Here is a 26,430-nt window from a genome sequence, read left to right as displayed (position 1 = left end):
ATATCTTGTTAAGAGACGTACCATGATATTTAGAACGTCGTTTCCACTACTTATAAAATGATATAGAATAGTTCACATTGGAAGAAAGAATGCGCCTTAAAAATCAATTGTTTCACAGCAGACAAAGCACTTCTTGTAAGTGAGTGAGTGCCGCACTCAGCAATATTTCAGCTATATGGCGGCGGTCTGTAAATAATCGAGTCTGGTCCAGACAATCCAGTGATCAACAGTATGAACATCGATGTGCGTAACTGGGAACCGATGACACGTGTCAACCAAGACAGCGAGCCTGACCTCCCGACCCCGTTAATAGACTCTTACGACAAGCATGGGCGCCTTTGATGGCAATCATGGGTTGCTGAAGGCCTGTTCTACCCCGGACCTACGTGGAGGGCTTCTTTTCAGTCAACATGGACGTTTACTATGGATCATGAAGCTCGTATATCTGAGGTATTCCTTCTACGCCTATGTGTCCATCCGTTAAAGCTTGTACACAGAGCATGAGAGTTTATTTAGCAACTTTTCCAATGGGCATAAAACTGTCAAACAGCAGAGATTGTATGGTACATGTATGTGGTAATATTCATTGCCAAGTAGCACTGGCATTTAATAGCCTATGTGACTAAAAATCTCTACTCACTCACATTTAATTAACTATTCCCAATTCTCACTTACTCTGCAAATCATCGTTCCCATTGGTGACAAACGGACTTTAAGGCATCAGTTTCTGGGTCCTTTAAGATATACGCCACTGACCCGGGCAATACTGTTCCCATTTACCCTGCTCACAAAGAGCTGTGGCCTCACACACGTACCCTGCTCACAAAGAGCTGTGGCCTCACACACGTACCCTGCTCACAAAGAGCTGTGGCCTCACACACGTACCCTGCTCACAAAGAGCTGTGGCCTCACACACGTACCCTGCAGCATACCTCGACGTCATCCTCGCTAACCTAACAAACTGTATTGTGCAACAAGGAAGTGACCCAGTATGTATTACATAGCGACTCGTTGAATACAATAGAGGACCTCCAAAACAGATATCTCCTGCGCCGTCTTGGCTACACCTTCCCGTTCCCGTTCCGATACCAAGGAAAAGAGAAGATAAGAAACACGTTTCCAACTCAACTCATAATATTGAGGTAAGTCGTTTAAACAGTATCAGATAATCAGAACATACTTGACTGTCTGGGTGAGATGAACACAGAAAAAAGAATTTGTGAGGAGATAAAGTGTGATATTCATCTCTGAAACATGCGTTGCCAGCATACTGGAATGTATTTGGTGTGTTGAAAGAGAGTACATGTATTTTATGATATAAGAGAACACATCGTATTTTTCCCAGGCTACTGGAATGTATTTGGTGTGTTGAAAGAGAGTACATGTATTTTATAATATAAGAGAACACATCGTACTTTTCCCAGGCTACTGGAATGTATTTCGTGTGTTGAAAGAGAGTACATGTATTTTATGACATAAGAGAACACATCGTATTTTTCCCAGGCTTGCAACAAACCGAGACATAACCCTGCATGTTGTTGACCCGCATGTTCATCGAACCGTACTCACATTAGTTTGTTTGACCTTGTCAAGGTGATTTCATAATTTTCATCTTTTTCATAATTTCTCATCTTTTAAGAGTTGTTCGAAAAAGGACAAATCAAACGAAATTGATTTTCCTATTGCAGTATAAGTACCTATTGAAGATGGTCACAGTGTTCATTATAGAACTAACGAGCCCGCGTAGTTTGAAGATTTTTATGAGTTAGATTAACTATCACATTTCAGGTCGACTTTAAACGTCCGTGTAAGTGTATTTTCGCAAACATCCCAACAGATTCAAGATTCATCGCCACGTTTCAGGAGCATTATTAGTGATTTCATGAAAATTCGATATCACTAATAGGGGAAAAGGGGAGGGAGGGTGGGGGTGTGGGGGGTAGGGTTGGGTTTGTTTGTTTGTTTGTTTTTTGTTTGTTTTGTTTTGTTATCTGTGTACTTTGTCTCTCAGATGTAATAAGTTCTTTAAAACAGAACAAATCCAAAGACGTTTACTTAAAGTGAAGCAGATGTCATATTTCAGTTTTATATCACCGTTTCGAGTTTCCCAACGGAACGAATAAGGAAGTGCCTCGGTCAACATGGTGATATTTGTTACATCTCACAGATGTCACTCGAAGTCCAAAATTATTCACTATTATACGCATTGAATAAACCGGAGTTTCCGCAAAAGAAAACTTTAGTCACAATATCTTGAATTGTTTAAATAAATGAAGACATTATCTCCAAGTATGCAATGGTGATCGTTTCTTAAGCGGAGGCACAGTCCGGTAGTCACCAATGTCATTTTCAGTTATGGTTGTTTTTGATATGACAAAACATTCCTACGAATATATGTATTTATTTCAAACAGGGTCATTGCAAGTGAAAAGGTTGATGAAAAAAAACTTGCACATACTATATCAGGTTGAGTCAACAAATCCATGTATTAAAAAGCTTTAAAGCTTGCTTTGAGAGATAGAACAATTCAGTTCCTTATTCCTTGAAATATTACATTTTATCGGAGTTTAGTATATATTACAAAATATATGATAGGACAGTATGCTGAGCAGGAGAATGTACATATTATAAATTACATATAATTTTTAAATACATATTACTTATTTCATATCTTAAGCGCATTAAGAAGAAATTTACCTAGGTAACATAATTGTCTAGTATTTTGGACAGTATATAATTGTACAAGTTTATAAACAGAAGGATATTTCCAATAATATTGTTTAATATATTTGTGTCCAATTTCACTATATTTAGAACATTTAAAGAAGAAATGAAATTCGCCTTCAATATCTGTAATACAAATTTTACATAATCTTTCATTCGTATTTACCTTATAATAGCTACCTGTTTCTGTTAATAAGTTTGGTGATGATAAACTAAATTTGGTCAAATATCGTTTGTAGAGAGGAGGTATACATTTCCGGAGGTAAAACTGTAGACTGTAGGTATCTAAGAGATTAATATATAAAATACATTTAGATTATAGAGACAATTGACTTCTAACGCACTGACCGGCATGATCAAAGATATCCGTTGCTTGTTACATGGTATGAAATTAGAAGGAAGTTCATGAGCATACCAAATGTCAACAACCCGCTGCTTGCCAAATTACATTTAACTTAATATGCCCACTTCTGCACGTGACACATTGCAGCATTATCATAAACATATTAATAACAACCACACAAACTGCAGTTACCCGTAACAAATAACTTACTCCAATATGTGATGATGTTAAACAGTCTGACATAATTTAGAGGGATTCGACCTAATTCAGCATAATCCGTGGCATTACAAGTACGTCTTTTAACACCCAACACACGTTTGCAGAAATCGAGATGTAACCGCTCACAGTTGTCTCCCTTATGAAAGCCCCACACAGCCGAGATGTAACCGCTCACAGTTGTCTCCCTTATGAAAGCCCCACACAGCCGAAATGTAACACATTACACTTCCAACATAACTGTCAAATAATGACAATAAGCTTTCCGGATTTCAAATGAGGGGATCTAAAATTCGAATTAACACTAAACGCCGCCTATCCACCCTGATCAGACGGCCGTTTTCCAGCAACACTAAATCTATTATTATAAACTATACCCAAATAAGTGAAAGCATCAACAACATCAACAGATACACCGTTATACAAACACCGTTCACACTGCCTTTATCCGACCTCCTTTTCTGAACACACCTATTATAGTTTTCTTTATACTGACATCAAGCATTCAGAACAGGAAGGCAGAGAACCTAGTAACCCTTGTAAACCTTCGACTGGCTCGGAGAATAACACAATGTCATCGGCATACGTGAGTAAGAACAAGATTAGATACATACATTCCAACGGCACACAGTCATCTTATAGAAAAGTCACTTCGAAAATCATTAAGATATAGGCAAAAAGTATTGGTGACAAAACCTCACCCTGCATGAAACCATGTCTATTTCTGAAGAATTTACCATTACACCCATTAATGCGTATACCTGTACATGTTCTGACATTTAAATATATAGAATAAACAACAGACAGGTCCAAATCAGGTAATTTGTAATTTATTCCTATCAATGGAATCGAACGTATTTTTAAATCAATGAAGGCGCAATGTAACCTTTTATTAGAAGCATTTTTTTTATTTCATCAGTTAACAAATAAAGTGAGAATATAGCATATACTGTATTAACACTTGGCTGGAGCCCGAACTGTGCGTCTGTAAAAATGCCATTTATGGATGTCCATTTACGGATTTGAGTTTCTGATGATTGATGTAAACAGTTTAGAGAAGCAAATAGCCCAGCTAATTTAAGAAAGTTATTCGGGTCAGCATCATCAGGGTTGTTCTCTATTCGCCTACATCTTTATTCGCCTGCATTCTTAAAACAGCACTTCATGGTCTGTTGACCACAGATTGCGCAATGACAAACGAGTGTCACCCCTATGATCTGAAACTGAACTATTTGAAAGGTTGGAGACGTAGGCGAATAGAGATGTAAGCGGTCAGAGACTAAACCGAAACACAGCTTGCTGACTTTGAAAAAGCTATGACCAGTTTTAAAAAGACGGCTTCCAATTCAATTCAATTTCAATTTATTACTCAACACCACCATCGGTGGTACATGAGAATGCAAGTTCATGTGAATATATATATAAATATATATATGACAAGATGGCAGATAAGGAGTAATAAAAGAGCAAAATGTTAAGGTATCTTTGTAGACTTAAATATTACATTAATGTACACAGCAAGAGTTTTAAGATTGCGCGTTTTTTAGAGGAGAACAGTTTGACAACTTTCCACAGGGATACAGAATTCATGTACGAAGGTAAATATTCTTGTCTAGACTGTAATAAAGCATCTCACTTGAACAGATAATGAAATTCATCTCCCACTGCATGAGAATTACATAAAGAGCACAGACGATATTCTCCAGGAACATTCACCCAACGACCAATTTCTATAGGGAGGTGATGATTACTCGTTCTGAATCTTAAAATCGGGAAATAGATATGTCTTGGCAGAAAGAGATATCTCTCAAATTCTATATTATTTTTCTAGAATACGAAAAAAAGACGATTTTAAAAAAAAAAGACGAAGTTCAACTCTTTATCATGGAGGTATGCCATTTCTGTAAAAATTGGTCTTTGGGGATCTGTTCAGTCTTAAAGGAGAGAAACTTAGTTGTACAGAGAAATGGATTATTAAATATTTCGGATAAACCAGAGTCATTAAGTGTCTTTCTTACAAACTCAATCTAGGGAAATAAACTGATTTCAGAATGAGCTTATAGCATAATAGAAAATATGCTGTATGATAGTTTAGCCTGGCGGATATGTGTTACCATTTTGTGCCAAAAACTTAAAAGTCTTTTGTTTAGCTTAATATATAACGGGTATCGACGAAATTCTACGTATGTCATATAATCTGGAGTTGAATTTCGAAGACCTGCAGCAAGCTTCACAAATTTTATATGTATTCTTTCACTTAAGTTGATGTTTTCAAACCCCCAAACTTCACATACATATAACAAAATCGGTTCAATCATTACATCGAAAGCTGAAAGGGTGCAGTCAAGTGGTAAGTTTATATTACGTGATTTTTTTAAAAAGAGATAACATAGCATTCGTACCCGCCGATGCAAGTGCTTTAATTGCGTGAATAAATCTTCTATTACGATGAAGGTAAATTCCAAGGTAACAATAGGAGTCTACTACCTCAAGAGGCACCTCACCATAGTAAAGTTTTAACTTAGATGACTTTGCAGGACACTACCAAAAACAACGACTTTAGTTTTGGTTAAATTGACAGATAGCTTCCATTCATTACAGTAACAATGAAATGCATTTTTGAAGATCATAAGGATCAACGCTGAACAGGACGGTATCATCAGCGTACAATAGTATCACGAGTTGAAGCCAAAGAGTTACACAGAAATCTGAAACGTACTGCAATTTTACACCCTGACACCCACTATTTACTAAATATGATTCAAGATCATTTATAAAAAAGGCGAACAACAAAGGGGAGAGATTCTCTCCTTGTCTCACACCATTGTCCTCCCCGTCTCCCCAACTTCAGAATGTCAGTCAAAGAAGTAATACACGACATTTATAAAGAGGTTCAGATTTTGTACAACACTAAGAATGTCAGTCAAAGAAGTAATACACGACATTTATAAAGAGGTTCAGATTTTGTACAACACTAAGAATGTCAGTCAAAGAAGTAATACACGACATTTATAAAGAGGTTCAGATTTTGTACAACACTAAGAATGTCAGTCAAAGACGTAATACACGACATTTATAAAGAGGTTCAGATTTTGTACAACACTAAGAATGTCAGTCAAAGAAGTAATACACGACATTTATAAAGAGGTTCAGATTTTGTACAACACTAAGAATGTCAGTCAAAGAAGTAATACACGACATTTATAAAGAGGTTCAGATTTTGTACAACACTAAGAATGTCAGTCAAAGAAGTAATACACGACATTTATAAAGAGGTTCAGATTTTGTACAACACTAAGAATGCCGTCGTCTAAAAATAAGAAACAATAATTGTTTAAAGCAGAACTTTAAGTAGAATGTTTTGGTTGTTGTTTAATGATGCACTCAGAACTCTGAAATATCATAGCTACGGTTCCTATATGGTGGCTGTCTGTAAGCAATCGAGTCTCCACCAGACAACCTAGTGATTATCACCACAAGCACCTGCAGCATCGATCTACGCATTTGGGATACAATGACATGTGTCAGTCAGTGGGTTGCCGAAGACCAATCCCAACCCGGATATTCCCGGGTTTGTAAATAGTATAAGCCATAGGTAAATATATATTAATTTTAAAAGCTCAGAAGAATGGGAGATACATTTAAGCATGCAGTGAAAGGTCCAGCACTAAGGAGATACAAGGTGTGCGTATCAAGAAATAAACAAATAAACAATAGTACGGTAAGATTCACTGGAGGGACTGATGGAAGGTTTTCTAAAGTTAAAGTAATGTGGCCTGGAATGAAGAAATTGCCCCCACCCGAGCTACTGTGATCGCCAATGTTGTAAGGTTTTAAGTCATGTGATGTCGCTGAAAACACGGTTGGTTGTTTGGTTGGTTGGTTGGTTGGTTGGTTGGTTAACGTTAACGAGGAAAATAATACATTGTTTCAAAAAGGTGTTTTCCATGCAAACTGGACTAAAGCAGTTATAATTCCTCTACACAAATAGGGTGAACGAGGTTATATCCCGAGAATACAGGGTGGTTTCCCTTTTAAGTTTATTCATCAAAATATATGTACGGATTCTTCATACCAGACTTACAACTTGGGCTGCGATAGGAGACAAAATACCCGAATTTAAAGCCGACTTTAGAAAAGAGTGTTCTACAACTGATCACGGTTTCACCTTATATGCAATAATTCAGAAATGTTTATCAAGAAAAAAGACGAAATCTGATCTGAAGAAAGCTTTCGATTCTGTCTCACGATATAGACTTTGGTATTGTCTTCAAAAAGTCTGGATTAAATGGCAAAATGTTACTGCATTACAAAGTATATATGTATCTGTTATATGCATAAATTTAATAACGATTCGCTGGAAGCGGAAATTAACAGGCTTTTGAATATGAATATGTTAGGAATTCGGTCAAAAAAGAGAGAAATAACATAATCTTTCTTCAGGATAATTGCTGCACACTAAATGAAAATAGAATTCATGTTGTATACCAAATTTACAAACAGGACATGTGTGTAGAGATACATCAACATTTAACCATGTTCCTTCATTTTGTGTTAACCGTATTAAGGTTGCACTGAATTTTATAAGAATATTATGATGTTTATTTTCATGTACAACACTAGCAAATTATCACACACTCTATACAGATCGTGGCTTGAACTGATGTCCAGAGTACCATACCACGATTGGTAAAACACATTTACACATAAATATTTAAAACATGTTAGAAAATCAATCGTATTACCTACACTTTGAGCTAACCACACAAAGCCAAATCCACGTGAAAAACGTATATTACGAACATGAGAACCATACTAATATTGCCCAGTGTTATCTAAAAATAATAACATGTTATATGAATTTTCGTGCGTGTATTTCTGTAAGTTAAAACCAATATTTAATAGCTCGACAAAAGGTATTTATATACAAAGGTTATTGTCCACATTCACCATATATTATAACATTAGGCGTTTGTACGTTTGTAATCCTACATTCCAAAATTTCTTACACGCAAGCAAATGAAATTTTCAATATACTCACAGTGGCTAATTCTCCACACCTCTGCACCATAAAGTAAAATTGGTTGAATTTGTGAATCACGTATTTTGAAGAATACCTTAGGATCAACGACATTAATCCTTCTAAAGTTATGTAATACTCCTAATAATGCTCATTTTTCTCTCAGTGCTAAATCGTCCCTCTGCACATTTATTCATTTTAAACGTGCATGAGAATATAATACGAAGATATCTGTATGAATTCACAACATCAAGGACAGAATTTTTATAATACCATTTTCCCTTAGGCAATAATCGCCCACCCCTTCTTAAAACGACAATGTTGGTTGTATCTAGGTTGACTTCAAGTCCCCATTTGTCAGGATAGATATATGTTACAGTCAATGTCTACAATCAGGCAATGAGTACAGGGACTGAATTAATCAGCATATATTCGCCTTTTATGGCAAGCATGGATTGCTGAATGCCTATTCTACCCCGGGGCCTTCACGGGTCTATATTGCTTATAAAAAAGCCATTCATGTCTCCGGTGTATTCCGATTGTGCATACGTTATATGTATACGGCCCGGTGGCCCTCATGCATAATAAAGATTTTTGACTTTGACTTTCACCTCAGTATGAAAAGACTATTCATTGAAATGAACCCATTTTAACTTTTTTTGGGAGGCATTTAGAAGTTGATGCGATGAACAAGGAGAGTTCTGTGGATTTACAACTTCTTTAATGTGGTACATGCGCCGTTACGGTGTAGCTTCTAAAACCGTTACCAAGCAGGAAGCTACACGGAAGCTACACCGAAGCTACAAGGAAGCTACACCAAAACGTCGCACGTATTGTATTAAAGAAGTTGTACTTCCATAGAACTGTCCTTGTAAACCCATTTTAAACAAGTCGTTTGAATTCGGGTTACGGTATAAAACGAACTAGAAATTCTGTTTGCATTAGAGCAAGCAGGAAATCCTTTCATTTCCAGTCAAATTACTATCTTGGATGAAGACAAGTGAAAGTGCAGATTTAACGTTAGTTTCAGCATTACAAGGCACTGTTTGTACACGTCCGGGTACCTCTTTCATTATTTACATTCACACAGACGTAGAGTAATGTTTTCTATTCTTTTTTTAATTAAATATTTTTTTATTGTATGTATAGAACGCCAGATCGTGACGCATCGAGTTAGTTTAGCCTGCCTGTTGATTGTAGGCGCGTCTGTACTGAATCGGAACAACAAACCCCTCTTCACATCCACAGGATAACACGACAGAAAGGAAACGGAACGGATCTGAACAATTCTATGAAAATTACGACTGTCGCAAGACTGTGCTGGGTCGAGCAATGAAAAGAACGAAACCAGCAAATACTAACAATAGTCAGCGTTGCAAACTCCCGCCTGCACGACCGTCGGGGACGGTCCTGTTTTATGACCGGACGGGCAGTTTAAAAAAGTTGCACGCTTGACTTTGCGTACAGAGGATTAAAGCCTTGACTTGAAAACATTAACCAATTTCCCTCCTCTTTCTATGTTTCTTAATCCAGACAATTCTGGACTGGCAACATTCTAGCCGGTGTGGTAACTTTTGAGAGTTACCGGACCAGTCTGGTTGAAATGTTGGGGAGTTTTCAGCACTGCAATAATGCGTGGTGATACTGACAAATACTGACTAATATTGCTACGTTATGCGTGGTAATATGTGTACCACATACCAATATAGCCGAGAGAGATACCTCTAAAACAACATGGTGAAAACGCCCATGTCACGATGTACGAGCTGAGTGTTCAGACACAACCTATCCTCAAATACACATTTTGTAAGCATGTATATGACGGTAGGGTGGAGAGACAAGCCACCCATCCCAAACCGCCACGTTGTAAACATAAATGTGAAGACAGGGTGGAGGGACAAGCCACCCCATCCCTAACCGCCATGTAACTTTGGAATAGGACATTTAACAAGAGTAAGCGTCCCCACAGGTATCAATTGTGCTTCCTTCCTTGATGGTGGGCCTCCTTGTGCATACAAGTTGGAATTTCCTCTGACAAAATCAAAACAAATGAGGAAAGTTTAACATAAGCTCAAGATAACTTGTTCATCTAATAACGGGTTGTTCATTCGTCTAAAACATGTTTTTCTTCTTCAGCCGTAAGTGACCTTACACCATGGTGCTTCTCACCCTCATCTGTTGCTGTCTCAAAGAAATGGCGAGGGAGGAAGAGAGGGAGAGGAGACAACGTACAGTCGTGGTAGTGCGAGATCAACGGATTGTAGGTTGCAAAGGTTACATATGAATCGTATATATCACTAAACCATACTTAATCCATTTGCTGTCAGGTCTTTGCAAAATGTACACCTGAGCAATTGGTTAAATGTAGATTAAATATTAATTATAGGCACGCACACACGCACACACTTATACACACATGCACACGCACACGCACACGCACACGCACACGCACACGCACACGCACACGCACACATACATACATACATACATACATACATACATACATACAGGCTTACATACATACATACATACATACATACATACATACATACATACATACATACATACATACATACATACATACATACATACATACATACATACATACATACATACATACAGGCTTACATACATACATACATACAGGCTTACATACATACATACTTACATACATACATGCATGCATGTGCGTGCGTATGTGCGTGCGTAGATATGTATGTATGTATGTATGTATGTATGTATGTAAGCCTGTATGTATGTATGTATGTATGTATGTATGTATGTATGTATGTATGTATGTATGTATGTATGTATGTATGTATGTATGTATGTATGCAGCAATGCAGCTAATTGTTCAAAATTATGTTGTACAAAGGCATTCGGTCATTACATTGAGTGAGTGAGTGAGTGAGTTGACCGCCGTGTCAGCATTATTTCCGCCGTATACCGACAAGACCAAGTTTACGCATACCCACAAATCTACGATTACACTTAGTTACATTTAAAATGAGTAGTTTTTTCGTACACATGTCAACATCACAATATTACCTGTTTGCAATTTAGAACACGGTCTAAACCAATATTGTTTACAACTTAAAGCGGGCTTTTAACAGCATTATTTGAGCGATATGGCGTGAAAACTGTTGGTATGTATGTACATGTATTCAACAATTTAACATGACAGTTCGTGTCAGTACATGGTGGTTGCCATTTGAACCTACCAATCCCTGTTCCAGGATCGGGCTGGCTTGGTCCAACATGAGGTGATGCCTGACAGATCCTACCCTGGGCGAGCAATGGCCGCAGGACGTCACCCAGGCAACCAAATCCCTTCACGATCCATGCCACCACCTTACGCACCAAACCAGTTCCGACCCCCAGCCGGTGCCCAAGGCATGCCGCCCCCTTACAGTGCAAGCCAGAACCAACCCCCAGCCGGTGCGCGACACCCTCCGTACCCTATGCGAGAACCACAGAACCAAGCGATGAGGCTGTGAAGAAGAAATGGCCGTTTAACATTGTTTCATGTGTTCTGCAACTTTTCTTCTGTACTGACTTTTCTGCGGTGGTGGTGGGAGGTGGGGTTGGAGGGAAATACGGGTTCCAGTCCAGGGGTATCTGATTTTGCCACCATTGTTGCTGCCTCAGATGTAAAAAGCTCCTGAGCAGTGCTTATGTGTAGGTTAGTTCTCATCAGTTCTCATATTATTGTCCCCGTTTTCCTGTGTTTTATGGACCATGATATTTCAGCTCTCATATTATTGTACCTGTTTTCCTCCCTTTTATGGACTATGATAAATCAGCTCTTATATTATTGTACCTGTTCTCCCCTGTTTTATATCTCTGTTTTATAGACTATCATAAATCAGTTCTCATATTATTATTCGGGTTTTTCTCTTTTTTCTCGTTTTTCCCTAATATTATTGTCCCTGTTTCTCTTTTTCATAGACCATGATAAATCAGTTCTCATATTATTGTTCCCGTTTTCCTCTCTTTCATGGAACATGATAAATCAGTCAACGTTTTACTCTGTTTTATAGACTATGATTAATCAGTTCTCATATTATTGTCCTCGTTTTCTATGTTTTATGGACCATGATAAATCAGTTCTCATAGTATTGTCCCCGTTTTGTGTGTTTTATAAACTATGATAAATCAGTTCTCCTATTATTGTCCCCGTTTTCTTCTGTTTTATAGAGTATTTTGCTCTGTTTTATATCAGTCCTCATATTATTGTCCCCGTTTTTGCTCCGTTTTTTATAGACCATGATAAACCAGTTCTCATATTTTTGTCCCCGGTTTTCTCTCTTTTATAGACCATGATAAATCAGTTCTCATATTATTATTCCCGTTTTTCTCTTTTTGTATAGACCATGATAAACCAGTTCTCATATTTTTGTCCCCGTTTTTCTCTCTTTTATAGACCATGATAAATCAGTTCTCATATTTTTGTCCCCGTTTTTCTCTCTTTTATAGACCATGATAAATCAGTTCTCATATTTTTGTCCCCGTTTTTCTCTCTTTTATAGACCATGATAAATCAGCTCTCATATTATTATTCCCGTTTTTCTCTTTTTGTATAGACCATGATAAATCAGTTCTCATATTTTTGTCCCCGTTTTTCTCTCTTTTATAGACCATGATAAATCAGTTCTCATATTATTATTCCCGTTTTTCTCTTTTTGTATAGACCATGATAAATCAGTTCTCATATTTTTGTCCCCGTTTTTCTCTCTTTTATAGACCATGATAAATCAGTTCTCATATTATTATTCCCGTTTTTCTCTTTTTGTATAGACCATGATAAACCAGTTCTCATATTACTGTGTGTATAGATCATGATAAACCAGTTCTCATATTACTGTGTGTATAGATCATGATAAATCAGTTCTCATATTATTATTTCACATACCCGGGGAAAACCGCTTTTCCCCGTTTTCGTCTTCTGAATTCCACCCTTCATTCACTATTATCTCGCGTGAATACAGTGGAAGCTGGCTATACCGGCACTCATTGGGACTGAGTAAATAATCCAGTTTAGACAATGTGATGGATTATAGAGCTGATGATGCATGTACAAGTCATGGATGGAACTGAGATTTTATGCCGTTGTTGACAACCTGTCGGACTGGACAGATGCTGGTTTTGACAGCTTCCATTGTAATGCTGTGTGCGGCGCTAAACTATAAACAAATAAAATGTCGCTTCAAAGACGAAAAGCATTTCTGAGCGAGTTACCCTCCGATTTCTCCCATTTAATATACATGTACATTTGCGTAAATCACATATGTATCAATGTATACATGCACCTTGAACATTGGATTTATACGAATTACATAAACAATGATAAACAGATACTAATATAATGAGACGCGTAAATATTTGCAAGGCGGATGAAAGTCCATTAATTGATTTATTGCGGCCCTTTATTACCCTTGCATTTATGTACGTATATCTTATCACGCACATCACTCTTACATAACAGCTTTGAGTCCGTCGAAGCCACGTTTCAAGCTTGCCAGGGGTAGACCACAAGCTAGATAAGAGCCTAGGTCACAAACGACCTACTACATGCTGTACCAATGTCTATGTGACTTTCTAGAAATAAAGTGTATTTATTACCTACTGAAACTATTCTGTTATCGTGTTCCCAAGCTACAAACAGGTCATATTTTTCATGTATGTATTCAATTAGCCTTTTTAAATCATGCCCTGATTTTTTCATCTTTCTGACAATGTTTTGATTTTTATTCATATAGTTCCGACGGTCTTTGGTCGTTTTATATGCATGAAAATATATTTGTTTTACGAGCATGTTCTTTCACTAAATCGGTCTGTGCATGTTAGCAGCTTAACAGATGTCGATAACAGTTAGGCCACGCCCACAAGAGCAATATTTGAACACGACCACCAGAAGCAGTGATAAAATGGCTGTGCGGCACTGATATTTCCTTATTTACATTACCCCCAAACTTCTCCCCTAACAAGGAAATAATACGTCCATAACACGACATATTGACTTTTATTGCCAGTTGACGAAGGCGGCAATGGGTGGGCCTGACCATTTAACTTCAGTTTCCTTCTGCAATTAACACCTTCCTAACGCGATCATGAGAAATAAGCCCTTCTGAATGTCAGTCAATACCGTCGCTAGGCAACGGAGGCCATTTCTAAACATTGCCTACTGGGTATATAGTTATCGACCGCGACCAGAAGACAATTGCACTGACAATACGGATTACCTACATTGTGACCCTGTGACGCGGTAGGGGTGTACCATGCATGTTTAAACACAAAGAAAACGAAAATGGCGTAAGATGTGATTCAGGGGACAGCAGAGGAGGAAAATGACAGCGGAAGGTTCGATTCGAGGGATGCTGACTTCGTGCGGAGTGCTTGTGTTGGCGGCTGGGATGGCGTCGACCCTCTCCGTTGGTAATGTCAGAAATCGTATTATTTGTTCACAAGTGTTGTTTGTTTCGCGTTCTGTGATAGGATCTGTCTGTGACATATGCTGGACACTTGTACTTCTCACCCAGTGACATGGAAAGAGCTAGCGTGTATCCTGTAGAAAATCAATAGTGGTTGAGACGATCTCCTTACAGTAAGACATTTACTGACAATGCACATTCCCTATCTTATAGAGTTGAGATTATACAGTTTCCACCGTCTGTGAAGACGTGGTGGTGGCGGTGTTGATTCAAAGGACGGGTTTGTGTGCCGTGCCTGTTAACGCATGTTTAATGATCAAGTCTCATTTTCAACCTGCTGACCTGCATATGACATGGAGCCGTACTAAACTTGGCACACTGCCAACACCGTGGACTCTCCAGGCCCCGACTTGAGATTGATGTTTACAACATGGCGCTTGGGAGGGGAAGACTTGTCTCTCGACCAAACTTCACTTTGACGTTTACAACGTGTATTGGAGTAGAGGTGGTGGTTGAACTCTCATCTCGGACGTTTTGAGATGGGCGTTTATATTACACAGGGAAGCTATCTCGGCTGTATTTGTGTGTGGTATATATATATTACCCCGCATAATATAGCATAACAATTCAGTGCTTGTCGATATATTACCACACATACTAGTAATATAGCACTAATACTATGTACATGTCGATTTACCATACAATGTCAGTCGGTTACACATGTATTCCATTCCACACATTAAACTGGGTGTGTGTCTCTTCCTCTTACATATGCTTTCCCAGCAGTGCTTGTCGATATATTACCACACATAATACAGCACTAATACTATGTACATGTCGATTTACCATACAATGTCAGGCGGTTACACATGTATTCTATTCCACACATAAAACTGGGTGTGTGTCTCTTCCTCTTACATATGCTTTCCCAGCAGTGCTTGTCGATATATTACCACACATAATACAGCACTAATACTATGTACATGTCGATTTACCATACAATGTCAGGCGGTTACACATGTATTCCATTCCACACATAAAACTGGGTGTGTGTCCCTTCCTCTTACATATGCTTTCCCAGCAGTGCTTGTCGACATATTACCACACATAATACAGCACTAATACTATGTACATGTCGATTTACCATACAATGTCAGGCGGTTACACATGTATTCCATTCCACACATAAAACTGGGTGTGTGTACCTTCCTCTTACATATGCCAAGTGGTTAAAGCGCTCGCTCGTCCCGCTTAAGACCTGGATTTGATTCCCCACATGGGTACGATGTGTGAAGACCATTTCTGTTGTCTTCCTCCTTGATATTGCTGGAATATTGCTAAAGGTAAATCAGATGATAATGATGATGATGATGATGATGATTTGTGCTACCAGTTTTGCATTTGTGTCCGTGTGGAACAAGACAAGCTGACTACCCAAATGACCACCCCTCTTTGCAAGACAACACACCCGGTCCGGTTCATGAGTGCAATTTGTTTGTATTTTCAGATTTTTTCCCTGCGAAATGCAACAGAAGCGTCACCGTCTTGACCAGTCACCAATTGGAGAGCAGCGTCGGCCTGCACTACTCCAATGACGTCTCTTGTACATACACCGTCACAGTCGCAGCTAACAAGAGGGTTTTCGCAAAATTTCAAAGATTTGACTTTGAGAAGAAACATAATGGCTCATGTACAGATTATGTAAATTTGTATGACGGAAATGACGTCAGTCAAACCAGACTGAATGCGAACCCTCTTTGTGGCACCGTTTTACCCAGCAATGCCATGTCCAGCGGTAACTCTATCACCGTGTCCTTCGTCACGGATAGTACCGGAATTGGGCGAGGATTCGCCTTGCTGTTCACGGCGGTATATAATGGTAAGTTGAAATTATATCTTTCACTTGAAAACAGTTTGCTTCAAGAGTAAGGAGATGACAAATGTGAACGCCAGAAAGTACTTAAATGTTTCCGCTCTGAAGGTAATCGTTAGCGTTCATGTTTTCTCACTCAGGAACATGTGCATCCGGGGACTTCTCCTGCAACAACTCCTTCTGCATCGACAGTGACCTACAGTGTAATGGCCTTGACCAGTGTGGAGATAACTCCGATGAAGCAGCATGCACGGGTATGGTTTTACGGCCTTCACATTGTGTGGATGTGCGAAGTGTACCAAAATACTGTTCTTAACTCAAACTGCCACATACCTAGAACGAAGTAACTACAGCATAATGTGAGCACAATGACAGACTATTAATCTGTGCAGATCAGCGACCCGTAGCGCTAAGGTGATCGTAGCTCCCATATTTTAACGTAGACTTACGACAGTCACAGCGCAACATCCCTTTGTGCCCCCTCCCCGGGGTTTGAACTCGCCCGCTGTCATAAGAGTTGACTGTCATCCAAGGTTCTTTTGCACAAAGTGCTCTTTGCGCTAATGTGATCGTAATTCCCATACCTTAGTACAGACTTACGACAGTCGAAGCGTGTAATCCTCCCCTGCATATGCGCCAGCAAAATACTCATCCCTATGAAACTCCGGGTTAGTCTTCCCCAACCCATGCTTGTCGTGTACGTCGACTAGCGGGATCGGTTGGTCAGGCTCGCTGACTTGGTAGACACATGTCAACGTATCCCAATTTAGCAGATCGATGTTCATGCTGTTGATCACTGGATTGGATGGTCTAGACTCGATTATTTACAGACCGCCGCCAGGTAGCTGGTATATTCTTGAATGAGGCGTTAAACAAACAAACAAACAAAACAGAGTGTTAAATTTGTTTTGTTCAAACGTCATTATTTACAGACGGTCGTCTTGAAGTCTAAATGTTCCTGAATGCAACCTTAAATACCAATCACATCACTCCACTAAACCCGACCTAACAACCCACAACCTGACATTTCATCAATCACCCATGCTCCCGTGGCCCATGTTCCAATATAAGTCACACAGACTACATCCTCCCCAGGCTATCGACAACTCATTATACCAAATCACCTGTGTGGATCTATAATTCATGTTAACTAGACCTGTACTTTGTAGTCCCACTGTCGGAGATAATTGCACAATCATTGATTAGTCTGGTGCTGTTGTATACCTGTCGGTGTTTACACTCTGAGAAACAGGATGTTATATATGTGCCACAAACACTAATAAGGATAAATCACTTGCATGTAAATACAGCAATCACAAAATGCAAACATACATCATGGGCACTAATAATGAATAAGACAGGTATATACATTCACAAGTGCAAGCCAAACACTCATCGGCGTTATTGGTACAAGTAGGTAGCGACTGATTATTGGTTTGCCCCTCTTTTTAGCAATGTCCAGGTTACCAGGAAACTGCGACATCTTGGTCCCATTTGAGGAATCGAACTGGAGTCTTGATAATTTTTGCAGGAAGAGTCTAGACGCTGATCAAGAGCAACAAAAAGTCTATAGCTCGTAATAGTCTCAATTTCACATTAGATTTGTGACAATTATAAACAAAAAGAATTAAAGGGAATTCTTGGCATCACAGTTGTGATCACATGCTACATATGTCGCGTGGTGCTTTATGAGCAAAGATTTACGTCTCTGATAGCAATAGGGCACGTAAGTCTCGTAAGGCATGTAAGGTTCCGGTACTAAACTGGTTCCCTGTTCCCTTTTTGCGTGTTGTAACTAGCGATATGCGAGACGGGGCCCAGCTTACCTCCGGTACTAGGTTTCCGGTGACAAGCATACATTCAAGAACCACTTCTCGTTCCAAATTGCGCGATCGCCAAATATAATTTTACTAGCTGTTGCCAGTCGTCATAGTTGGCTAATTTTGTGGATGGTCACATCGGAAATTATATTATTCCTGCAAAGATAATCGGTTCTTCACTGTCAACTGACAACCATGAGACCATTCGAAAAGGTAATGAAACGTTGTTTGTCACCGGAAGTGTTAAAGTCTCGCAAAGTGCCGTGAAGTACGCACGAGCCCTGTACACCAGAACCATTCAAATATATGGCATCGAACTCGGAAATATGGTTACATCCGGTATCCACTATGCTACCTATTGTATGGTGTAACGTGTAACTATGTATTTGCTTCAGCCGAAGACCTGCTTCTCAGATACGGAAAGGACCACGCCCCACTGATAGCCGGGGTTGTTCTCGGGGTGCTAGCCCTCACTGTGATCAGTGTTCTGGTAGGCATGTACATCTACAAACGCAACAAATGGAGGCGGTTTCTCAGTGACAATGATGCCGAGGATGAAAGCATCTGGGAAATCGAGTCGGCCTACCCCGTTACCCAGAAGTATTTCAAAGGCAACCGTGGAAGACCAAATTATAACACCTTGCAAGAATACGCAGAAACTGATCACGTCACAGCAGAAACTAATGACATCAGTCCACGAGGCACGAGTGACATCAGTGATGCCTCAACTTCCAAACTGACATCGACTGCTTGATACTATACACCAGCATCGAAGTTTCCCCTGGGGCCCTGATTCAATAGAAATTCGTAGCCATGCGAAAATGGTGAAACATATTACGAATAGCGCCCGCTCCGAACGCTTTGGGGATCGGGCTCCTGGCTTTTTTTATGGGTGGTGGTCATGTTTATGTAAGGTTAACCATGGCATTTATCTCAAAACCTTGACATTCCGAACCCTCTACATTCCGGACATTTCTTATGTGGGCGAAGAAAATTGTCCGAATAAGCGAGATTCCTTTTTATCTGTGTCGTCTTAAGAGCATCTGTTCGTTTGTCGTCAATAAGACTTTGATCAAATCAGCTCTTGGTACTGCATACAAAATGTTCTGAAAGAGAGCTAAATCAAGAACCAAAAGTAATGAACATGTTGAAACCTTGTGGAACCTTGTCTTAATAAAAAAAACACTTTCAACTGTCCATTCTGAACACGAAAACCTATTAGGAAGGTTTTCATGTTCACATAGGCCATCTCGAATTTCTATTTTCAATCGATTATAAAAATACACTTGAGACAATACGCTGAATAATCGATGGCAGGGTTCTTCATCTCGACAACCGTTAATCCCTGCGAGTTTACTGTTGGCAGTATTCTCCGGATTAACTGGCTTTCATTGTGTATTCAACAATACTTTCCTCAAGACTGAGGTTCGTTAAATGACCTGATGTCACTGTCATAACGAAAGCTGCTGCTGTCTTTGACGTCTATTTTAACCAAAAAACACCCCGCATTAATCAAAATGTTGTTGTCTTTTATTTAATGTAAGGTGACGGATGCAATTTAAGTTGTGCTTGCATGTTACGAGTGTTTACAGTCTATTATATGCTATTTGCTTACTCGTGTGTTCATCCGTATGAAACTGTGGTCTGTGAGAACGGAAAATCAAGCACACGGAGTGTCATTTATGTGTAATTTGAATGTGTCATCTAATTCCTTTACAGTTATGTACTTTGTTTATCTGTTGTTTCGCTGGCGAAACTAAACCAGTTCGGATTGTTTATTCGACCAATTATCTTGATCTATGTTTTTTTCTCTTATAGAAAATTACAGTGCCCATCTTTTATTTGCGAAAATAAATGACTTGTATAAATACTGCTGACTTGTTATACAGGAAAAGGATCAAAACTTGAATGCGATGACAGTATATTGACAGGGTGATCGTGTTACTAGATACAGTATACTAAACGACCTTCCATGTAATACCATTTTTATCTAACGAGTTAATGATTTAGTTTTAGACGAGCAAAAGCGGGTTTGGTACTAAATCTTTCACGAGTTTAACAAAAATGTTATTTCACGGAAGCGAATTCAGTTTTCTGTTTATTACTCTCCAACGTAATTTGATAGAAACTGCCTACAGCGTGATGACTTTCAGCTTTCCGTGAGTCCAGTAAGGCCAAGTGCCTTTGTAACAGAGGTATTAGCACTGTGACGTCGTAACTAAACCATTATGACGTCATACGCCCGGCACCACGCGTTGTTATTACACAATGTGTATTAACATTGTAGATTTTTTCCGCAGCGATATCTTCAACGAATGAGTTATAATGAGAATACAATACCCGTTTTCGCTCGTTAGATACCAAACCCTTCACTCATTTCATAAATATGGTATTACACGGGACATCGTTTAGTGTTGTATTTATTACTCACCCAACATTAGCAACATAATATCGAGCAAAGTACTTCTTTCCAAAGAATTAAACGAGGTGATGACTAGCCTTCCTAAGCAAGGTCTAATACTATTGTGACATAGATATTAGCATTGTGACGTCATAAGTGTAAAATATTTTGACGTTAAACGTATGGCAGCACGCGCTGCTATTACGCAATGAGTAATAACACTGTATAATTAATAAACAGTGAAATTTTCAACGTGTGAATTATATATGTGTGCATTCGTTGATCCGTTAATCGCGTGCAGTCAGTGCGTTGGCTGGCGTTGATCGGCAGTGTGTTGGCTAGATGTAAAGAACGTGTTAACAATGAATATGTGTTTAGTTGATTGTATGCAGTCAATTCGTTGACTGGCGGATAGTGTATTGGCAGCGTGTTGGCGTATTAACATTGTATTAACATTGATTGACTGATCGTGTGTGGTTAGTTGGTCGTGTGCAGTCAATGCGTTGACTGGCGGATAGTGTATTGGCACTGCATTGACTAGATGTAAAGAACGTGTTAACAATGACTGGCTGTTGATTAGTCAGTGGATAGTGTTTCTGACAATGTGTTGATGATGTGTTGACAAGTTCATGGTGGACTGACAATGTTTATGTTGACTGGAAGTTGTTTTATGGGCGTGTTTGCCGGCAGGTCGCTGACTTGATGAACGTAACTTGACTTGTGTAAAGAATGCGGTGACCGGTCGATGGTGTGCTGACGGATCGTGTTTTGACTGGCAGATCACATGTTAACTGTTCTTTTTTTCGAGAATGTGCTGACTATGTATTCACACGCATTAGTGTTGACATGTTCTGGTTTTCTTGGGTTTTTCTTCTCCAATACAGCAGCTTCGATTTCGTGTTGCCCAATACTGAAGGTATTTCAGTGTACAGTGAATAGTGTCGATTAAATACAAAGTGTCGATTAAATACAAAATTACCTCATATATAGAGTACACATACATACAGAGAAGATATAGTCAGTCAGTTATAGGATTTGTAAATATTAAATGGCACGATGACCAGACAGAATGGAAACTTGCGTAGTTACAAAATGCAATGGATTCTGAAACTTCATAATACATGCATTGTACTATTTCTTTTTGAAACGATATAAAATGAGGCCCCACTGCTTTCTTATTATATTAATACATCATATATTTGATTATTAGTACCACATTAAGTGGATTATGTTAACTTAATAACCCAAATAAATATGTCCTTCACGTAAATGAATTTTACTTTCCATGTATCCTTCATTCAGAAAATTGTGTCCAAATATCTATTCGATATTGGCAATAACAAAGTACGTCCAATAGATTGAGCTGGATCATTATACAATGAACATGCTGGTGGCATGTTATACCCAATCATACATAAACAATTAGTGCTACGAATATTATGTTAAGTCTTAAGATGAAACCATCTTAAGTCATTGTTTTGTGTATGTGTTGACCTTACAATACGCTGACGGGGTAGTGCTGTCCCAGCATGGACATATACGATAGCTGGTTGATGGTTCGTCTACAGTGCGTTTATAGGCTGATAAGTTCTTGACTGGCTGAACTTGCGTGGATCAACTAACCGCGTGTTGACAGGTAGATCACATGCAAGTAATGTGTAGGCCACGTGTGGCCAGGACGAGCTTATGTTAAGAATGTTCTGTCTGGAGATAACGTGCTACAATTTTCCAGGGATGATCTGCAACCTGCTATCGACTCACTGTATTTACAAATGATAGACTTAACTTAGCAATGATATGACATCACCAGTGAAATAGCTTTCAAATACAAACGAAACAAATCGAGGTTGATACACCAGGGTATTGATTTTGACCAGACATCAACAGATATAAACTCATTCATCACTGCATGATTAGAAGCTTGACACCGGCCGTGTAAACACGATGAAGATGGCCAGTCGCCATTTACGACAAGCATGGGTTACTGAAGATCATTATAACCAAGATTTTCATGGGGCGATTGGGTTTAAAGTGCACATTGAATTATAGTGGTGGTATGAATAAAGTGAGATTCGAATAAACTTTAAAAAATTAAAAAAGAATTCTGTTCCCCAAAGTGCATGTGTGAGCTGAATTGTACGCCGCTTTTAGCAATATTCCAGCATTCTCAAGGCGGGACGCTGGGAATTCCAGAAATGGGCTTCACACTTTGAAACCAGGTTGGTTTTCTTTTATGGTTTTGTTTTTGTTTGTGTTTTGTATTGTTTGTTGTTGTAGTTGTTTTGTTGGGTTTTATGTTTTGGTTTTTGGTTGGTGCTGTGTTGTTTTCGTTTTTCTTTGCTTTCTTGTTTTCATTTGTTTGTTTTTTGCTTGTTTTGCTGTTATTTTGTTGTTGTGGGTTGTTGTTTTTGTTTTGTTTTGTTTTTTTTTTGTTTTTTTTTTGGGGGGGGGGTATTTGTTTGTTTTGGGGTTTTGTTTGATTTTTTTTGTAGGGCGATTTGCGTTTTGGTGATTTGTAATGTAAATGGCATACACATCATGAATGGACACCATTATTAAACGTTATTATCTTACCACTAACATTACATGAAAAAAATGCTCTTAAACTAGCGCAATAAATTCTTCTAAAATGGCATGAGCGTTTCTTTATTTTTTTTAATTTTTGAAGAGTATATATTCGAACAGAGTGGGATGCAGTATCAGTGTATCTGACCTATAAGGTCTGCGCTAGATATCACCACATCGATAAATGCCACTGAGTGTGATGAAACTCAGAGCTTCAATCCAACAGCGGAGGCATCGATCCAGCTCAAGTAAATGCCAAACGTCACCCGAATCTGTAAAGTCACAGTCAGCTATGCACATTTGCTTCGTCCTTTCCAATGTCTGTTACATGAGGAGGCGGCTGGGTAGACAAATGGTTAAGGTTCGCTCGATTAGCTGAAGACCCGGTTCGATTCCCCACTTGCGTATAATGTATGAAGCCTATGATAGTCCCTTGTGTATTAAACAAAGCTACGATCGTCAGGTCGAATCCCGGTTCGAAGAGCAGCCGGTTCGTTATTCGCTTTTCGAATAACGAATAACGAGCTAGCAGCGGATTCGTTATTCACACGCTCTACATGGAATCTCTATAGTAGTTCTGTCATATACACTGAACCTCATGTAATAACGCATTGCGGGATCCATTGACAGGTGTACCAAATGTGCATGAGGTATTTATCATTCAGAACTTCTGAAAAACTGACCAGAAGTGGGTTCATTATTCAATTCTATCAAATGTGAAACAATGGCAGTCTACGGTATTTGCAGAGGGTTCGCGCTTTGTTATTCGTCTTTCGAAAAACGAATAACATGCTGTACATGGAATCTTTATAGCAGTCCTGTCATGTACACATAAACTCATGAAATATAAGACTGCAGGTGTATCAAACCTTCATGGGTGTTTAAGTATACAGAACCTGTGAATAGTGAAATCTTAAACCGCACTGTTTTTGTTGTTGTTGTTTGTTTTTTTTTTGTGTGTGTGTGTATATATTTAGTGTATGCCCATCAGTTCTATGAAATGTAAGACAATGACAGTCCACTGTATTTGCAGAGGGTTCGTTATTCAAATGCTCTACATGGAACCCCAGGACGTTATTCGTTATCCAAAAGACACGAACCCTCTGCAAATACAGTAGACTGTCATTGTCTTACATTTCATAGTCGTACGAGGCGACTAACGGGATCGGGTGGTCAGGCTCGCTGACTTGGTTCACACATGTCATCGGTTCCCAATTGCGCAGATCGATGCTCATGTTGTTGATCACTGGATTGTCTGGTCCAGACTCGATTATTTACAGACCGCCGCCATATAGCTGGAATATTGCTGAGTGCGGCGTAAAACTAAACTCACTCACTCACTTACATTTCATAGAACCGATGGGCATACATTGAATAACAAACCCAGTACGGTTTAGATTTTCATTATTCAGAGGTTCTGTATAATCCAACACCCATGCACATTTGGTACACCCGCAGTCTTTTATTTCATGAGTTTATGTGTATATGACAGAACGAACCCGCTGCTAGCATGTTATTTGTTTTCGAAAGACGAATAACGAAACACGAACCAGCTGCTAACTTCAGGCTGCTGTTCGCTTTATGTTTGTTGGTTTTGTCAGCACCGCGACCCAACAATAACTGGTGGCGATGGGGTAGCCTAGTGGTTAAAGCGTTTACTCGTCACTCCGAGGGCCCATGTTTTATTCCCCACGTGGGCACAAAGTGTGAAGCCCATCTCTGGTGTAGCCAGCAGTGATATTGCTGTAATATTGCTAAAAGCGGCGTAAAACTAAAACTACAATACCCACAGAGAAGTATTGGTGGTGATTTATGAAAATCCGGGATCTCATTACATTCTATATCTCAAAATAAATATACTTTTTCACCCCATAAAATGCGTACATATATCGACATACCGGTACTCTACGCATCAATGCGTCTCACAATGGCTACCGATAATAAGTGAGAAGCGTATACATTCAGTAGTGGATTATCATGACATCGTATCTTAACGTCATCAACGTCATCGGTGACGTCATCAAGCGCCAATAGAATTGCCTTGGACATACAGTCAGCAGACAGACCGTACCTAGACGACTCCGTCAGCATGGTATTCTTGCCTTTCAACCTTTCAAGGGCATGACGTTGATGCTCCGACATCGATGTGCCATGTGGAGGTGGGCCTGGGCCGTAATGCAGTGGCAGCAACGTAATTGGCGAAGAAGTGCTCTTCAGTGACGAGAGCAGGTTCCAACTCTTCAAATGTGATGGTCGTGTTTCAATCTACCTACGTCTGGGCGAACGGACGGCACCTGCTTGCATCCAAGAAGTGGAACATAACGGCGGTGGAAGCGTTATGGCCTGAGTTTGTTGGGACCGGAAGACAGATCTCGTCATCATCAACGGTAATCTCACCGCACGTCGTTAAATCGACGACATTTTACGGCCTGTGGTGCTGCCTAACCTGCAAGGACGTCACCAAGGACTCTGTTTCAACAGGACAACGCTACAAAACACACAGATCGAATGACTAGTGACTTCCTCAACACTAACAACGTCAACCTGCTACAGTGGCCAGCGAGATCACCCGATCTGTCTCCACCGAGCACCTCTGGGACCAACCGGGGTAACGTATTCGGAATCGTCAACAGCCTCCATTGACCAGGGACGCTTTGGCAGTTGCCCTGCAAGCGGAATGGCACTGAAACCCTAATAATGACACCTTCATCACTGTAAGGGTGGCCACACACGATAATAAATCATCTGTGTTGTTCAGGACAGTTAAAGACCTTAAAAACGAATCAGCTTTGGCAATCGAATACTGGACGGTGGACTTTTGTCTCATCTACGTGCCTTCAGAACAGGAACTGTTTCGTTTTTCTAACTGGGAAGTCTTTAGAACTGTTACTCAAAGTTTGTGTTTTACAACTCAAGACTTCTTCTTACTATCATTTGCTTTTGTTGTGTTTTACTGAAGAAAACCGATTGGTGACGTTTCTTTTGGACGCTAGTTTACTTCAACCTAACATACACACTTAGCCTAAAATACAACTAT

General features: G+C 39.3%; 2 protein-coding genes across 2 annotated transcripts; both read left to right on the top strand.

Moving 5' to 3' along the window:
- The first annotated feature begins 787 nt into the window (after positions 1 to 787).
- On the top strand, positions 788 to 13,072 carry LOC137258802 (uncharacterized). The gene is made up of 3 exons (XM_067796494.1): positions 788 to 1,142; positions 10,440 to 10,563; positions 11,540 to 13,072. Exons 2-3 carry the CDS (start codon positions 10,459 to 10,461, stop codon positions 11,798 to 11,800), a joined length of 366 nt encoding a protein of 121 aa, XP_067652595.1. The 5' UTR covers positions 788 to 1,142; positions 10,440 to 10,458; the 3' UTR covers positions 11,801 to 13,072.
- A 1,398-nt stretch (positions 13,073 to 14,470) lies between these two features.
- LOC137258180 (neuropilin and tolloid-like protein 2) lies at positions 14,471 to 22,098 on the top strand. The gene is made up of 4 exons (XM_067795758.1): positions 14,471 to 14,738; positions 16,242 to 16,613; positions 16,748 to 16,861; positions 18,823 to 22,098. The coding sequence occupies exons 1-4, from the start codon at positions 14,651 to 14,653 to the stop codon at positions 19,179 to 19,181; spliced, it is 933 nt and encodes a 310-aa protein (XP_067651859.1). The 5' UTR covers positions 14,471 to 14,650; the 3' UTR covers positions 19,182 to 22,098.
- The last annotated feature ends 4,332 nt before the right edge of the window (positions 22,099 to 26,430 follow it).

This window comes from Haliotis asinina, chromosome 12, assembly GCF_037392515.1.
Source record: "Haliotis asinina isolate JCU_RB_2024 chromosome 12, JCU_Hal_asi_v2, whole genome shotgun sequence".
NCBI classification, from domain to species: Eukaryota; Metazoa; Mollusca; class Gastropoda; order Lepetellida; family Haliotidae; genus Haliotis; species Haliotis asinina.
Note: the sequence above shows the minus strand (reverse complement) of the source record. Positions and strands in the feature narration are given on the sequence as shown.